Source organism: Salminus brasiliensis, chromosome 11 (assembly GCF_030463535.1).
Source record: "Salminus brasiliensis chromosome 11, fSalBra1.hap2, whole genome shotgun sequence".
In the NCBI taxonomy this organism is placed as follows: Eukaryota; Metazoa; Chordata; class Actinopteri; order Characiformes; family Bryconidae; genus Salminus; species Salminus brasiliensis.
Window position 1 is genome coordinate 605271 of NC_132888.1, and position 13412 is coordinate 618682.

The 13412-nt window shown below is 42.1% G+C and overlaps 1 protein-coding gene across 1 annotated transcript; it reads left to right on the plus strand.

The window, feature by feature from the left end:
- The first annotated feature begins 2436 nt into the window (after positions 1-2436).
- On the plus strand, positions 2437-12055 carry eif5a2 (eukaryotic translation initiation factor 5A2). Its single transcript, XM_072691234.1, has 5 exons — positions 2437-2534; positions 4604-4793; positions 7301-7405; positions 8130-8261; positions 8595-12055. Exons 2-5 carry the CDS (start codon positions 4626-4628, stop codon positions 8658-8660), a joined length of 471 nt encoding a protein of 156 aa, XP_072547335.1. The 5' UTR covers positions 2437-2534; positions 4604-4625; the 3' UTR covers positions 8661-12055.
- The last annotated feature ends 1357 nt before the right edge of the window (positions 12056-13412 follow it).

The following is a 13412-nucleotide window of genomic DNA, read 5'->3' on the forward strand; positions in this document are numbered from 1 at the left end:
CACTGCAGATGTAGCAGAGCTGGGTACCCGGCACTTTCCTCTGAGTGTGTTGGTTTTCCGGTGCTGTTGCATTGGTGGCAGTTGGAAAAGGGGGTGGTGGCTGGTTGTGCATGTGATAGGGGAGAGTGCTAACGAGTGGGTTGAGAAATTGGTATCCAAAATTGGGGGAAAATTACCCCTCTGGAAGTTGCAGAGGTGAAATTGCTCATCACATCAATTCATGTTATTTTGCTGGCAAAAATGTGCAGACAGAAGCGACCACGGCCTGATGCCACCCTCTGCTATGGACAACCATTGGAAAGCAATCATTAGTTGGTTTTAATTAGAGCTGGTTCTTCAAGGTTGGTTTGATGTGTCCTGCACTTTAATCACTTCCAATAATGTAAAAATACCAAGAAAAAACACAAAGTCTTCTATAACAGAGTGTGAAACGTCAGACACCAGACATGTCTTGGCTGATTGACTGCATTGGGGTAGACGTGGGGAAATCTGGGTAAATAAGGCTTTTCTTTTGCCAAACTATCACTTTACTGGACTACTCCACTGACAAGAGCTTTAATCCGCATTATTATCAGAACTGAAATTTTTGGGTGGAGTATTCCTTTGTGTCCTGAGTTCATGTACACAATGCAAAACCTCAATACCAGAGCGGTTCACAGATGCCGCCCTGCGGAGCTCCCTCTGCTCAGAGGGCTGAGATTACTGTTTACATCTATGCAAGCTTAATGGAGGAACTACAGTCACCAGTATTTCTTATTTAGGCTTTTAGGCCCATTTCTGTGTGTAAGATGTGTTTCAGACTGTGTGTTTGAATGTGAGGTGTGTGTGTGTGTGTGTGTGTGTGTGTGTGTGTGTGTGTGTTTAGAAGAATGTTAAGTTTGTTCTACTGTGAGAGATGAAGCAGTGTAATCATAAACACAATGGAAAATAAAGACTAAAATCGCTTCCCTACGACTGACCCTGTGTCAATTCTCAACACCACTGTCCTTCCTGACACTCACCAAGCACTTTATTAGGAACATCTCTATAGTGAATGTATCCTGTAGAGAAGAAGTACTGCCAATAGAATAGGACTCTCTGGAGCAGATCAACATCATGACCCTATTGGCTCCATGCTGCCTAATGCCAGGCGTGGGCTAGAGGGGTACAAAGCCCCCCAGCATTGAGGAGCTGTGGAGCAGTGGAGGAACTGTGTTCTCTGGAATGATGGTGGAGGAGCTCCATCCAGTACTTTTGGGATGAGTTGGGGAGTTGGGGGTAAGGTGAGGTGAGGTGGTGATCATCATCCAACATCCTGGAGAAACTTGACCCTTGATTTCAGAGGAAACAATAAATGAGCAGGTGTCCCAATACTTTTGTCCATATAGTGTACCAATCAATCATCTCTTGAATGCCGCAGACTGTTTGAGTATTGTTGAGCATCTGACCATGTGCATCCCTCCATGACCACAGTTCGCCCGTCATCTAATGGCCTGACATATTTTAAACATGACAGTAAGTTCTGTGTTCTTCTGTGACGGTTCTACCCAGTACCCAGATCTAGTGGAACCCACCTGATACACCACAGCAACCATAACACATGGCATAGCAGATGACCTACCAACCATCTAGCACCATCTACCAACATCCTGGCAACCGAAAAGGATCCTATAGCAATATTTTAGCAACCACCTGGAACGCCATAGCAACCACCTTGAATAGCACAGCAAACACTTGGGACACCTTAGCAATCATTAGATTGCAAATGTCATATTTAGGTTAGATGATTATATAACAATATATATATATATATATATATATATATATATATATATACTGTATATTGTTATATATATATATGCATTATATATACTACATATATATTTATATATAATATATATTATAATATATAATACATATATATTCTTTTTATATATTATATATATATATATTTAATCACGTTTGCATATTTTCAAAACGTTTTTTTAGCTATCTGTTAAATTCAGCTTAAAAAAATAGAAAGTGTGTCTAAAATGTGCAGAAAATGTCAAATTTAGGTTCTTATAGATCATTATATACCATATATATATTGTTATATATATTTATTATATACACTACATATATATATATTCTTTTTTATAAATTATATATCTTTTTATTACGTTTGCATATTATTTAAAGGTTTTTAAGCTGTTATCTGTTAAATTCAGCTTATATATATTATTGCTCTGGTACTGAGGGGAAAAACAGCATCAGTATCAGGATGTTGGTTCTGGTATCACTTTATATCAGATCTAGTACAAAACCCACATCCTTACACACAGCACTTCCAGCAGAATAAATACCTAAAGCGATCCAGACAGGACGTTTCGTATATGCAGTCGGACACAGTGCATTCCAGTAGTCGGTGTGGCCTGAGGCTTTAGGTTCTGAGCAGCTGGAGTTCTCCTGCTGCCCCTCCTGTGCAGTGCAAGCCCAGCGCGTGCGCCCAGCAGCAGCAGCAGTAGCAGTAGCAGCAGCAGCAGCAGCAGCAGCACCACCTTTCTGGTTAGAAGGTAAGGACTGGCATAGCCCAGGTTTTCTTCTGCACTTTTGGTCTCCATGCATGCATGTATGTAAAAGTAAATTTGTGGGTGGTGTGGTTGGTGGTAAGGTACAGGAGAAGGTTGGAGGTGCTTTACTGAACTCTAGGAGAAGACAGGCTCGCCTACAGACTCCAGACAATGCGCCAGGGTGTGGAGTCATGCTTTCAGGAGGCCTCTGGTGTAGTTTGGACCATGCGTTCTCCGTATTACTGAGTCTCAGTTGGAGGACACGTGTAAACGGTTCAGTATGGAAGTGCCTTCAAGCACAAGCGAGCGAGGGTTGCTTTGCACTGCACAGGTTTCAGTGAGTACCTTTAGCTCCAGCTCCGGCTCCGGCTCCGGCTCCGGCTCCGGCTCCGGCTTTGGGCTAAGCTATGGACCTAAAGTTATACAAGAGCTCGAAACGACCCAAATGCATGCTTTTAAACTGTGTTTTATGGTTATTAAAAGGCTTTGTTTCGCCGTTTAGAGCCATTATATAAGCGTTATCCAGTTCACTTGTAATTCCTGTCGAAAGTGCTGAGAAAGTTTAAAAGATGTAACTAACTTTAGCCGGATAAACTGTTCGAAAAAATTCAACTTCCAACCCCTAACATCTTTAGCTGGTTAATAAAGTCAAATAATGCTTATTTAAGATACAGATGAAATATTTATTTTACATTTTCATTCCCAAACCAGTCCCACCAGCTCGCTATAGCTATATATCCCAGCCGGGCCTAGCCGGCGGTTTACGGGGCTGCGCTAGCTGGTGCTGTTTATCTGCCCCTTCTTTGTGTTATTCAGCATCTTTCTGCTCTTATTTGTTTAACTTATCCGCTCAGAGAGGAATAGCCGTTTGGAGAAGTCGCCTGTGATCTGTGTGTTTAATCTTCTGCGAACTAAAAAGGCTGATAAACGGCTGTAATTAGTGAGCTAAGCTAGCGGGCTAACTGGAGGAGCCTACAGGGGCTGGGACACGGCGGCTAGCGTTAGCCTGCTAGCTTTAGCCTGCTAGCTTTAGCTTAGCTAGCTGCCCCAAGTCAGTCCGAGAGAAAACTCTCCCCTTTTAGACTAATTTCCTTAAAACTCTCTCCACTTTCTGACTCCGTTCTCGAATAATGTTCGAATGATGATCTGCTTTCAACTGTAGGGGAATATTTGATTGTTCGGGGGTTTAATGTTTACAGAAGTGCAGGAAGGCCACGAGTTCATGAGCTGGCAGAGTTTTCTCGTGTAGTTTTCTCATGATCACAACTTATTTTTCTTGTGCTCTCAAGTTAATAAAAGTTGTTTAATTATGAGAACCAGCTTATTTTTTGTTTAAAAAACACATTAGTGTACATTGATCTTGAACAAAACAACTTTTAATAATTAAGAGTTCTGATGGGTCTGTGTAGAAAACTAATTTAGAGAAATCTTTCCCTCAGTTTAAGAAATCATGAGAAAAACAGTGATTGTCTTGAACATTTATTTCAAGAAATCAGCTTATCTTGTGATCCCCCAAAAAAATTAGAGAAAAATTCATGGCCTTTCTGGATGTATATATTTTTAAAAACGTTTATCGCCCGTTTTAGGAGCATTTCTGAGTTGTAAGCAGTTAAAGCCACCCATGTTTTTATTTTTTGATTTATTTAACTCTTAAGAAGATTTGGGCAATTTTTTGGGACTATTTCATTAAATCATGAAAAACTGTAAAAGATAGAGGTAAGAATTTTAAACTGAATCCATTCCACTGAGAATTTGGAAAGCAGTCTGTCACTACTGGCACCAGAATGTAATACTGCGTATAATGTATTGTAAATATTGTGAAAACATTTTTATTGTATTTCTTTCTTTCTTTTTAGATTTAAGTAGGCTGTCTATGCTTTTAAATGCAATTTAAATTAGCACTGCTTTATCTGAATGCCTCATTTGAAAAGCACTCTTTATAAAGTCTAATAAGTGTGAATAAGCAGATGTTAATACACTTACATGTGTGGCATCATTGCAGCTGTTCTGGAGTGGACATGGTATATTTTAAAGCAGTAACGTTTAGATACTACTTTGTGCTTTGGTCATAGAGCCCTGTGAGAGCATCCCACGATGGCAGATCCTGATGTAGACTTCACCAGTGGAGATGCTGGAGCTTCTCTGACTTACCCCATGCAGTGCAGCGCCCTGCGCAAGAACGGCCACGTCGTGCTGAAGGGGAGGCCGTGCAAAATAGTGGAGATGTCCACCTCCAAGACGGGCAAGCATGGACATGCAAAGGTAAAGAGGAGGACGGAGGTGTTCTTCTTGAGCTGTAGGGCTTTACTCCAGCACGGTTAGGTCAGATAGATTAGTTTACAGATCAAACAGATTAAATAACATCTCATTTAGCAATGATACATTTAAAAAAAAAAAAAAACATTTATGGCATTTAGCTGACTCTCCAGACTGTGTCCAGACTGACTTACAGAAGTGCTGCTGGTGTGAGTAGAGTCCAAACATGCATCAGAGCTTAGATACTGCCAAATACGACTCGGTATAGATGCTGAGGTTGCACAGTTGAACAGCAACACCTATATTGTCGCTGTCCTGCCAAAAACCTCTCCAAAACAGCTATTTTAAAGGAAATTAAAAACCCCTGCTTAACTTTCAATGGAAGTCAATGTAAAAGATTTTATTCAGAGACGTTTTGGAGCATTTCTAATGGTCCATTCATCATGAAATCCACATCATGGCCAAAAATGAGTGGAATCTTCAAAAGCCAGCACACTCCGTCTTGATGCTCAGTGGTTTGGTCTGCATCCATGACAATAAAGCTCTGATTGGTCAGCCTCATTTTTATCATCCTGAAAACACAGAAAACGGAGCCGGCTCCGATTGAGAGATTTGCGCAGCATCTCAGTCCGTCAGTTTCGGACTCGTGTGAAGAGGCCTTAAGACCTTAAAGTGCATCACAAGCTGGAATAACTGCAGGATTGGTGCTGATGTAAGGGTTTCTGAGAGACAGGCTTCTCCATTGATGATTGACTCGGCTGTTCAGACACCCACGGGAAGTTTGTTCCACCCCCTCTGGGCTTTAAACTGCCATCACTGATGAGGTGTCAGCAAGACATGCTGAGATACAAGTAGAAACCTGAGTATCAAAAGGTGGGAAAGAAAGGGTAAGTCTAGTGTCCTTAGCGTAGCAGTGTTTAAAGCTATTGCAGAATATTGCTGCTCCATGAGAACGAGTGTAGAGTGAGAACAGAAGTGGACCAAACACTGAGCCTTGTGGGACACTGGTGGAGAATCTGCATGGTGTGGATGTGGACCACTCTCTGTGTTCCTGGTCCTGCATGGTTTTGTTGGCGTGGGCAAAATGGCTGAAAAAAAAAAACATAGGATTGGAACTGGATACCGTTTAAGACCGTTAAAGATATGCCTGGATTGGTCTCCATCCCAATCAGCTGAATCGGATGTCCTCACTGTTCATACAGCAAAAGACAACCTCTTGCACATTATTTATTTATTCTTTATTACTGCAGTGCCTTTCATCTCTGGTTAGGTTTTAATGCATACTTTTACATTTATTCTATTTATTGTTATTGTGATACTGTTCTGGATTGTGGAATTGCTATTGGCTGCTAAATTTCCTTTGGGATCAATAAGGTATTTGTTTATCACAGAGTAAATCAGTGTGGAGTAGGTCTGCAATAACGGGCCGATAATAATCGAATATTAAAAGTGTTGGCAACGAATCTCATTCTCGATTTGTTGTGTTGCACAATTTGAGTTCTCGCCTTGTTATATCTGCTTACGTCACCGGCAGCGCCTCTTCTACGCTGGAAAAAAGAAATGAGTGAGCTGAACGAAGCGAGCCGGAGCGGAGGCGTAATCTTCAAAAATAATTTTAACATCAAGAAGTAAAAACAATCCAAAAAATGAAACGTGACCGATGTGGAAAAGAAAGTTCAGCTCAAATCCTCACAAGTGTGGAGCACGGTCACTGCAGCGTCCAGAGTTTGTTCCGTTTGGAAGTGAGGAAACGGTGCGCTCACACTATGCAAACCGGCACTGCACACACTGTTTTCTACTTGTTAACTTGTGTGTGTGTGTGTGTGTGTGTGTGTGTGTGTGTGTTAGTTACTTTTACTATCATTTGCTTAAGCAGTGTTTAAATGTGCTTTATAAAAACATGTAACTCGTACACAGTGGTGGTAATTAATGATTAAAGGTATTTGTCACTGTACAGCGAATTGTGTCCTCCGCATTTTACCCATCTGTGGTAGTGAACACACACACTAGTGCACTAGGGGCAGTGAGTACACACACCCAGAGCGGTGGGCGCCCGGGGAGCAGAGAGGGTAAAGGGCCTTGCTCAAGGGCCCAACGGTGGCAGCTTGCCAAACCCGGGAATCGAACCCACAACCCTGTCTCGCTCCTCACTCCCATACAGTGCAGCGTTTGCATCAGCAGTGCACTTATTTTTCTTTATTGAATTTATTTTATTTTTAATTTATGAATAAATTTGATTTAATTTAATAATTTAATCTATTATTGAATTATTGTATGCACTTATTTGCTCTGCTATTCAATGTTCTATTTTTAAATAAAGACATGGAAATGTATTTTTAATCTGTTTCATCAATTAATCGATTATTAAATGAATCATTAGCTGCAGTCCTAGTGCAGAGAGAGTTCTTTGTTTAAGTGATGAACGCTTTAATGAGTGATGTTAGTGTTCTGGTGTTTGTTGGGATGTAGGTTAACATGAAGACGTTCTAACGGAGCGTTTTAATCCACCTCAGGTGCACTTGGTTGGAATCGACATCTTCACCGGAAAGAAGAATGAAGATATCTGTCCTTCCACTCACAACATGGATGTTCCCAACATCAAGAGGCTGGACTATCAGGTGAGTGCTCCTGGTTTTCTGAAGTTTATCAGCTGTTTTGAGATCTGATCCAGCAATGGATTAAATGCTAACAATGACCCTTTCAGTTCCGATTTGGGCCTCTTTCAAATGTGGTGTTGAACTCTGATACGTATCTGATGCACAGCAGTTGGACTCGGTCTGAACAGCCACATCAGACATTCCTGTCCAGTAAAGGAGCTGCCATGACCCACAGAGACCTCCATCATTAAACCTGTGCCCTCTCTCACCACCTTGCTCTCATGATAAATGGCTTCCGAATTTGTATCCGACCTCCACCGTACATCAACACGACCCGAAGGAAGTGACCGATACTGCTGACTCCATTTTGATGGTTTACGTCTGGTTTACGTATGTCAGATTTGGGCTTTTTTACCTGAGCTCTGAGTGAATCTTAAAAACGGCTCAGTAAGCAACTCAGTAAGAGTAGCGGAAATGGGCCGTCAGTACAGGAAGTCCTTACCTGAAGGCGAGGAGCAGCCGAACTGAGGTGCTGATCCAGGCTGAGAAGAGCTGAGCTCCTCTACTCCTATCTTAAGATGTGGATCACAGATCACACCCTTTTCTTTCTTTTTTCACCCTTACGAGCTCCTAAAATCATCATCCTTTTGAGTATTGTAATAAAGCCGCTTATCATTCAGAACTGTGCAAAAATAATATAGTAAAAGTGTGTGCATGTACTACAGTAATGTGTCTTCATCCACAGCTGGTTGGAGTGACAGACGGGTACCTGTCCCTGATGAAGGATAATGGGGAGATTCGAGAGGACCTGAGGCTGCCTGACTCCGATCTGGGGAAGGAGATTGAGAGCAAGTTTGATGCTGGAGAGGAGATCCTGGTGAGGAGCTGTCTGTGTGGTGATCTCGTGTGTCAGGGGTGGGTGGGGGTGTAAGGCTCCCATGCTGTTTTACAAGAACTGGTGTAGCACTGATGTCCGAGGATCCCAACTCATACCCAACCCTGTTCGCAAGCATAACGCATACATGACTGGACCTCCATAGCAGTTAGTTAAATACTCCTACCATAGACCTGTGAGGTCAGATCACACAGTTAAACACCCCGTAGATGGTTCCATGGGGCACACACCTGTTCAGGTAGACGTGTTGTATTTCTGTGCTTCATTCGATTCTTTAGTTTTAAGGCTCTGACTTTGTCTGATCTTCTTTTCCAGATCTCTGTTCTGTCTGCAATGGGGGAAGAGTGCGCCGTGGCCATCAAGGCAATGACCTCGAAGTAAAGCACGACCAGGCTGTGGTTCTGAACATCACCAAAGACCTCAAATCACTCGTGTTTAACCGCTCTGGGCTTTGTTTCTCTTTCTCTCTCTTGGGCTCCTGGCTGATTGGCATTCTTCTAAATCACTGAGGTTTTCCGCACACTTCCCTCTTCTGACCTTTTCCTTTTCCCTGCCATTCCTTTTCTTTCAGAATTACTGTCAAACATTCCTTCCACAGATTTGAGTCAGTTATTTTTATATAAATATATATAAAGATCTGTTAGTTTCACTCCCGTTAACAGAGCGTATGTCTGTTATTTGTGTTTAATGGTTTCTTTTGGAGGCTGGGTGTTTTGGGGCAGTAGTGGATAGTAGATCTTCATCTTCTTCTTTTCCGTCAAACTTCAGTGATTTCCATCAATGCCTTTCAGTCTTAAACTGGTAGAAATCCACAAACAGCCATAGCAGACCTTTATGGACACGCGCTCTTATTATTACCTCCTGTTAAGAACTGGCGAGCGGTTGGCTGACGCATTTACCACCCTGTTTAAATCTCGCTCTTTGAAGGGCTTTAGTTTACCTTCTTTTCACTTGAGGCCTTTGTTACCAGATTGATGGTTTAAAGGGCCCGTATCCAGCAGTTTTCATGCTTCCTGTTCCCTCAGTTGCGTGGATTTACGAACCACAGACAGCCCTACTTCATGTCCACGCTTTGTTTTCTAGCTCTCATATCCTTTAGAATTAAACTGACTGTGCCTTTAATAAGACTGATCTGTAAATGAGCTCTGATTGGCTGCTCTGCATTGTGCTTAATTCAGAAAAGCAGTAAGGGCTGAAACGCTCGTAAATGCATGACTGGGCGGGGCTAAACTGCTGTAGGTGAATGTGCTGGGCTTGGCGACGTCACAAGAACAGTGAATGTGAGACGGGTTATTTTTGCAGTTGGGTTTTTGTTTGTGGACTGGGGATTTTTTTTTTATTTTATTTTTTGGTCAACTCTCAGTGTTTACGTATTTGCTCTTTAAAAAAAGAGAAACTTTCCGTGATATGGGCCCTTTAAATATCCATGGGACCTAATTTCTTACTTTTTATTGTTCTTTCTAATCACGTTTATCATATACTCTTGCATTGTGTCTGCAGGTTCTTGCCCACCTGTGTAGGTCGCTCTGTTTTGGGCCAAGTTGGGCATTTTGAGCTTAAAAAGTATTGCAAAGGTTTTTCCTGTAGGTTCTGTCCAGTTATGATAGCTGTTTGATTGACCACTACACTTGTAGTCTTCCCTAAGCCATATTTCAGTGACCTGAACGCTACAGCTTTGGTGGAAAGGCATGCAAAACACTGCTAAAAGGCTGAAAAGCTTGGTGCATGAACTTTTAGGCCGATGTTTCTCTGGATCAACAGCCTCGCTGGATCTAATTCGCACTTAACGTTACACAGATTTGGTCAAATTTTTCAAAACAATCCTTAAACTTTCTTCTGAGCACTTTGAGACTCTTGCTTTTCCATCTGAATTTCCTTTTTTCTGCTTTTCTTTGCTTTTGTCTGAGTGAAAGTGTTATTGTTTGAGAACAAACAGTCTTTAATTGCAGTTTTTGAGCATTTCTTTACTCCTCTACACACCCAGAGACCCGTCTCACCCTTCGCCCTCGAAGTGTAAAGCTGCAGATGTAGTACCTGTTGAACACCACCTGGGTTGTAGTTCTCCCACAAATGTAGCTTCATGTTTTTTTCGTTATTTTCTCAGTGATTCATAAACCAACAGTTGGCGCTAGTAAAGACTGCATATTAAGACACACCACTGACAACATACACACACACACGTTTCTCGTAGTTAACTGGTATTAATTTTACTTCATGAAGAATGTCCGTTAATTCAGGTTGGTGCATTGCATAATTTGCCTCTCCAGGCTCCACCCACAAAGATGTTCTTCCATAGTTACTGTAGGAGGTTGGACAAGCTTTACAGAATAAGACTGTAGCTCCGCCTCCTCAGTGTAAATCACAATACCTACACTAAGAGGGAGTTAAACGGGCTGGCTACATGTTCAGATGTAGGTATTGTAAGATACACTGAGGAGGCGGAGCTACAGTCTCTTCAGAGCTGAATGGGACATTCTGTGAAGCTCGTCCTACCTAAACAGTGTCTGCCGTAGATCAGATGGAGTGGGAGTTTGGGGGGGGGGGCGTGATTTGAGTTATTTAATTCACAGTTGAGTCTCCATTGAGGTTTTTAAATGATCTTGTTCTTTTCTCTTTTTTTGGACGTGTTTGTGTTGTATCTAAAGGGCTTTCAGTGTTAGACATCAGTATCATTTGCCCAGCTGTGTACAGTGTGTATCTGACTAGAATCACAAAAGGGGACTCTCCTGAATTCTCAAAATTCTCTGCATAACTCCGTATGTGAGCTGAGCTCATTCAGAGAGGGAGGTGGGGGGGGGGGTTTGGTGTGAAACTGAGCTTCACTGTAGAGAAATGGACCCACTCTAATCTCAGAGATACAGCCCATCATTATCTCCTGTCCAATCCCACCAGTGCAGCTACACGAGTCTTCTGAGTTTTATATGGAATGATGAAGATGATGATGATGATGAAGGTAAAATAGTGAATAGAGAATCTGAACTAATCCAGTTCTCTTTAGGGACTACTTTCTGTAGCTGCACTACACCCTGCAGCATGTATCCCTCCACCATTTTAATGATCTGATTTTAAAAGCAGGTTCTAGAGCCGAGCTCTTCTCAGAACTCTGGTAGAACCGTGTCTCAGGCATCAGGCAGCGTCTTCATCACCATTAGGTGAAGAACTTTCTGTGAGGAGCTTTTAGTAGACCTTCAGACGTCTGCTTCCCTTCACCTCCACTGTAGAACCACAGCTCTGACTGGAGGAGCTTATCTAGAACCTCCACTGTAGAACTCCAGCTCTGACTGGGGAGCTTATCTAGAACCTCCAGTGTAGAACCACAGCTCTGACTGGGGAGCTTATCTAGAACTGAGCGTTTCACACCAACCCCCCCCACCCTCTGAATGCGTCTGATTATGTGGAGAATTTTGAGAGTTTGCTGGAGTTCCTCTTTCATTTCAGTTTAGTGTAGCTCTGTTTTGATACCTGAGTGAGAGGCTGGGGGTGTGTCTGCCCCCGGTTCATGGTTTACGTTGAGAGAGTGTGTTTAACGATGTGTTTAATGATGTTCATTTTGGGCACAGTAACTTCCTCAGCATTCCCTCTGATCTCTATTCCCATCAGTTTGTGTTTGTCCACCTCCCCTCTAAACGTTACACCACCTTCAATGTCTTTCTAGTCACACACTCAATAATGCTCTGATTGGCTGTGGGAGGGTCAGAGTGGACGTTGTTTTTGGTGTAAACGTCATAATCAGCATCTGTGGAAAACATTGAGCTGTATTAAACTAGCGGCTGAAACTCTGACTCCTTTAATCCTTCTTCACTTCTTAATGAATTATCTCCTCAGCACTCTCACACATCTGGCCACTTTATTAGAAACACCACACCTAGCTGGGTGAGACTGGTGAGATTGTCTGTGGTCAGTTCATCTTCAGTTAATCTACACTGTCTATTCACACACACACACACACACACACACACACACACACACACACACCTTGAATTAGTAGCTATTCAGTGCTGTAGCCTCTAGAGGGCAGTATTGCACATGGTTTGGAGTTTCTTTTTGGCTCAGAGATGGAGGGGTGGTGGAGGGATTCATGTGTTCAGCCTTTATTTAAACTGGAGCTAGTTTTCAATGAAAAATGAGTAAAACAATTAAATATTAATTAAACAAAATTAATAAAGATTAAACCTTCTTTAGATTCTTCTGCTGAAATTAAACATTTGCTGAACTGTCCCTGAGCTGGAACGTTTGTTTTTTTAACAGTTACAGTTGTATTATTATGCGCTTGGTCTAATTATTCAGTTGTGTTCAGGATTTGATGTAATTAGAATATAGAATAATATCAGATTATGGACGTCTCTGATTATTTAATTCATTATCAGAAATAATGGGACGTCTACTTTCTAATGCACCTGAAAGTGATGTAATTAATAGTGGCTGCTCTAATCCATTAACTCAATAAAGCAGCAGACTGAGCAGCATTTTACTCGACTGCTAATGTCATTGATTGCTGATGATTTTAATTAAGTTAATTGGCTAATCATTAATTAATCATTAGCTTACTCAGTTGCTGATAGTAAGGCTCTATTCAAATATTCAGAAATATTCTGTATATTTAGTAATTACTAATCTAATCAACTTTGATTTAAAAATAAATCTGTTTGATTACTGAAGTGATCAATAAGAGTAGCTCTGTAGTCGACACACAGGCTTCACTGTAAGCATCGACTGAAGCTCGAGGCAGTGCAGCTCCTCCCACTACCAGTAAACACGGGCAGCAGCTGGTCATCTCCAGTTTGTGCCAGTCTGGAGCTTCTTCCAGTCCAGGCTTCTGCAGATATGAGTCATAAAAAAGCCCCTGAAACCGATCCCTCGCACCCGTCCCAGCTCAGACTGGACGAGAACACATCATCTCCTGGTCATCTGCAGGAGGAGTGTTTTCTTTCCCTGCAAGCTCAGGAAAGACCAGCTGTTCCCACAGAGCTGTTCAGTGAAGCAGTGCCAGCTCTACGTAATGCCTGATAAGCGGCCTGTAATGCTCAGTGACTAATACCTGCACTGAACACCTGCAGGCCTCCTCACCAACACCTTTACAGCTGTAATGAAGAGCTTCTCGAGGAATCGCCGCACAGTCACAGGAACAGTGTC

Coding starts and splice junctions, on each gene's coding strand:
- eif5a2 (XM_072691234.1), top strand. CDS start 4,626: ATGGCAGATCCTGATGTAGACTTCACCAGTGGAGATGCTGGAGCTTCT. Junction 7,406..8,129: donor TCAAGAGGCTGGACTATCAG/GTGAGTGCTCCT, acceptor CTTCATCCACAG/CTGGTTGGAGTGACAGACGG. Junction 8,262..8,594: donor ATGCTGGAGAGGAGATCCTG/GTGAGGAGCTGT, acceptor CTTCTTTTCCAG/ATCTCTGTTCTGTCTGCAAT.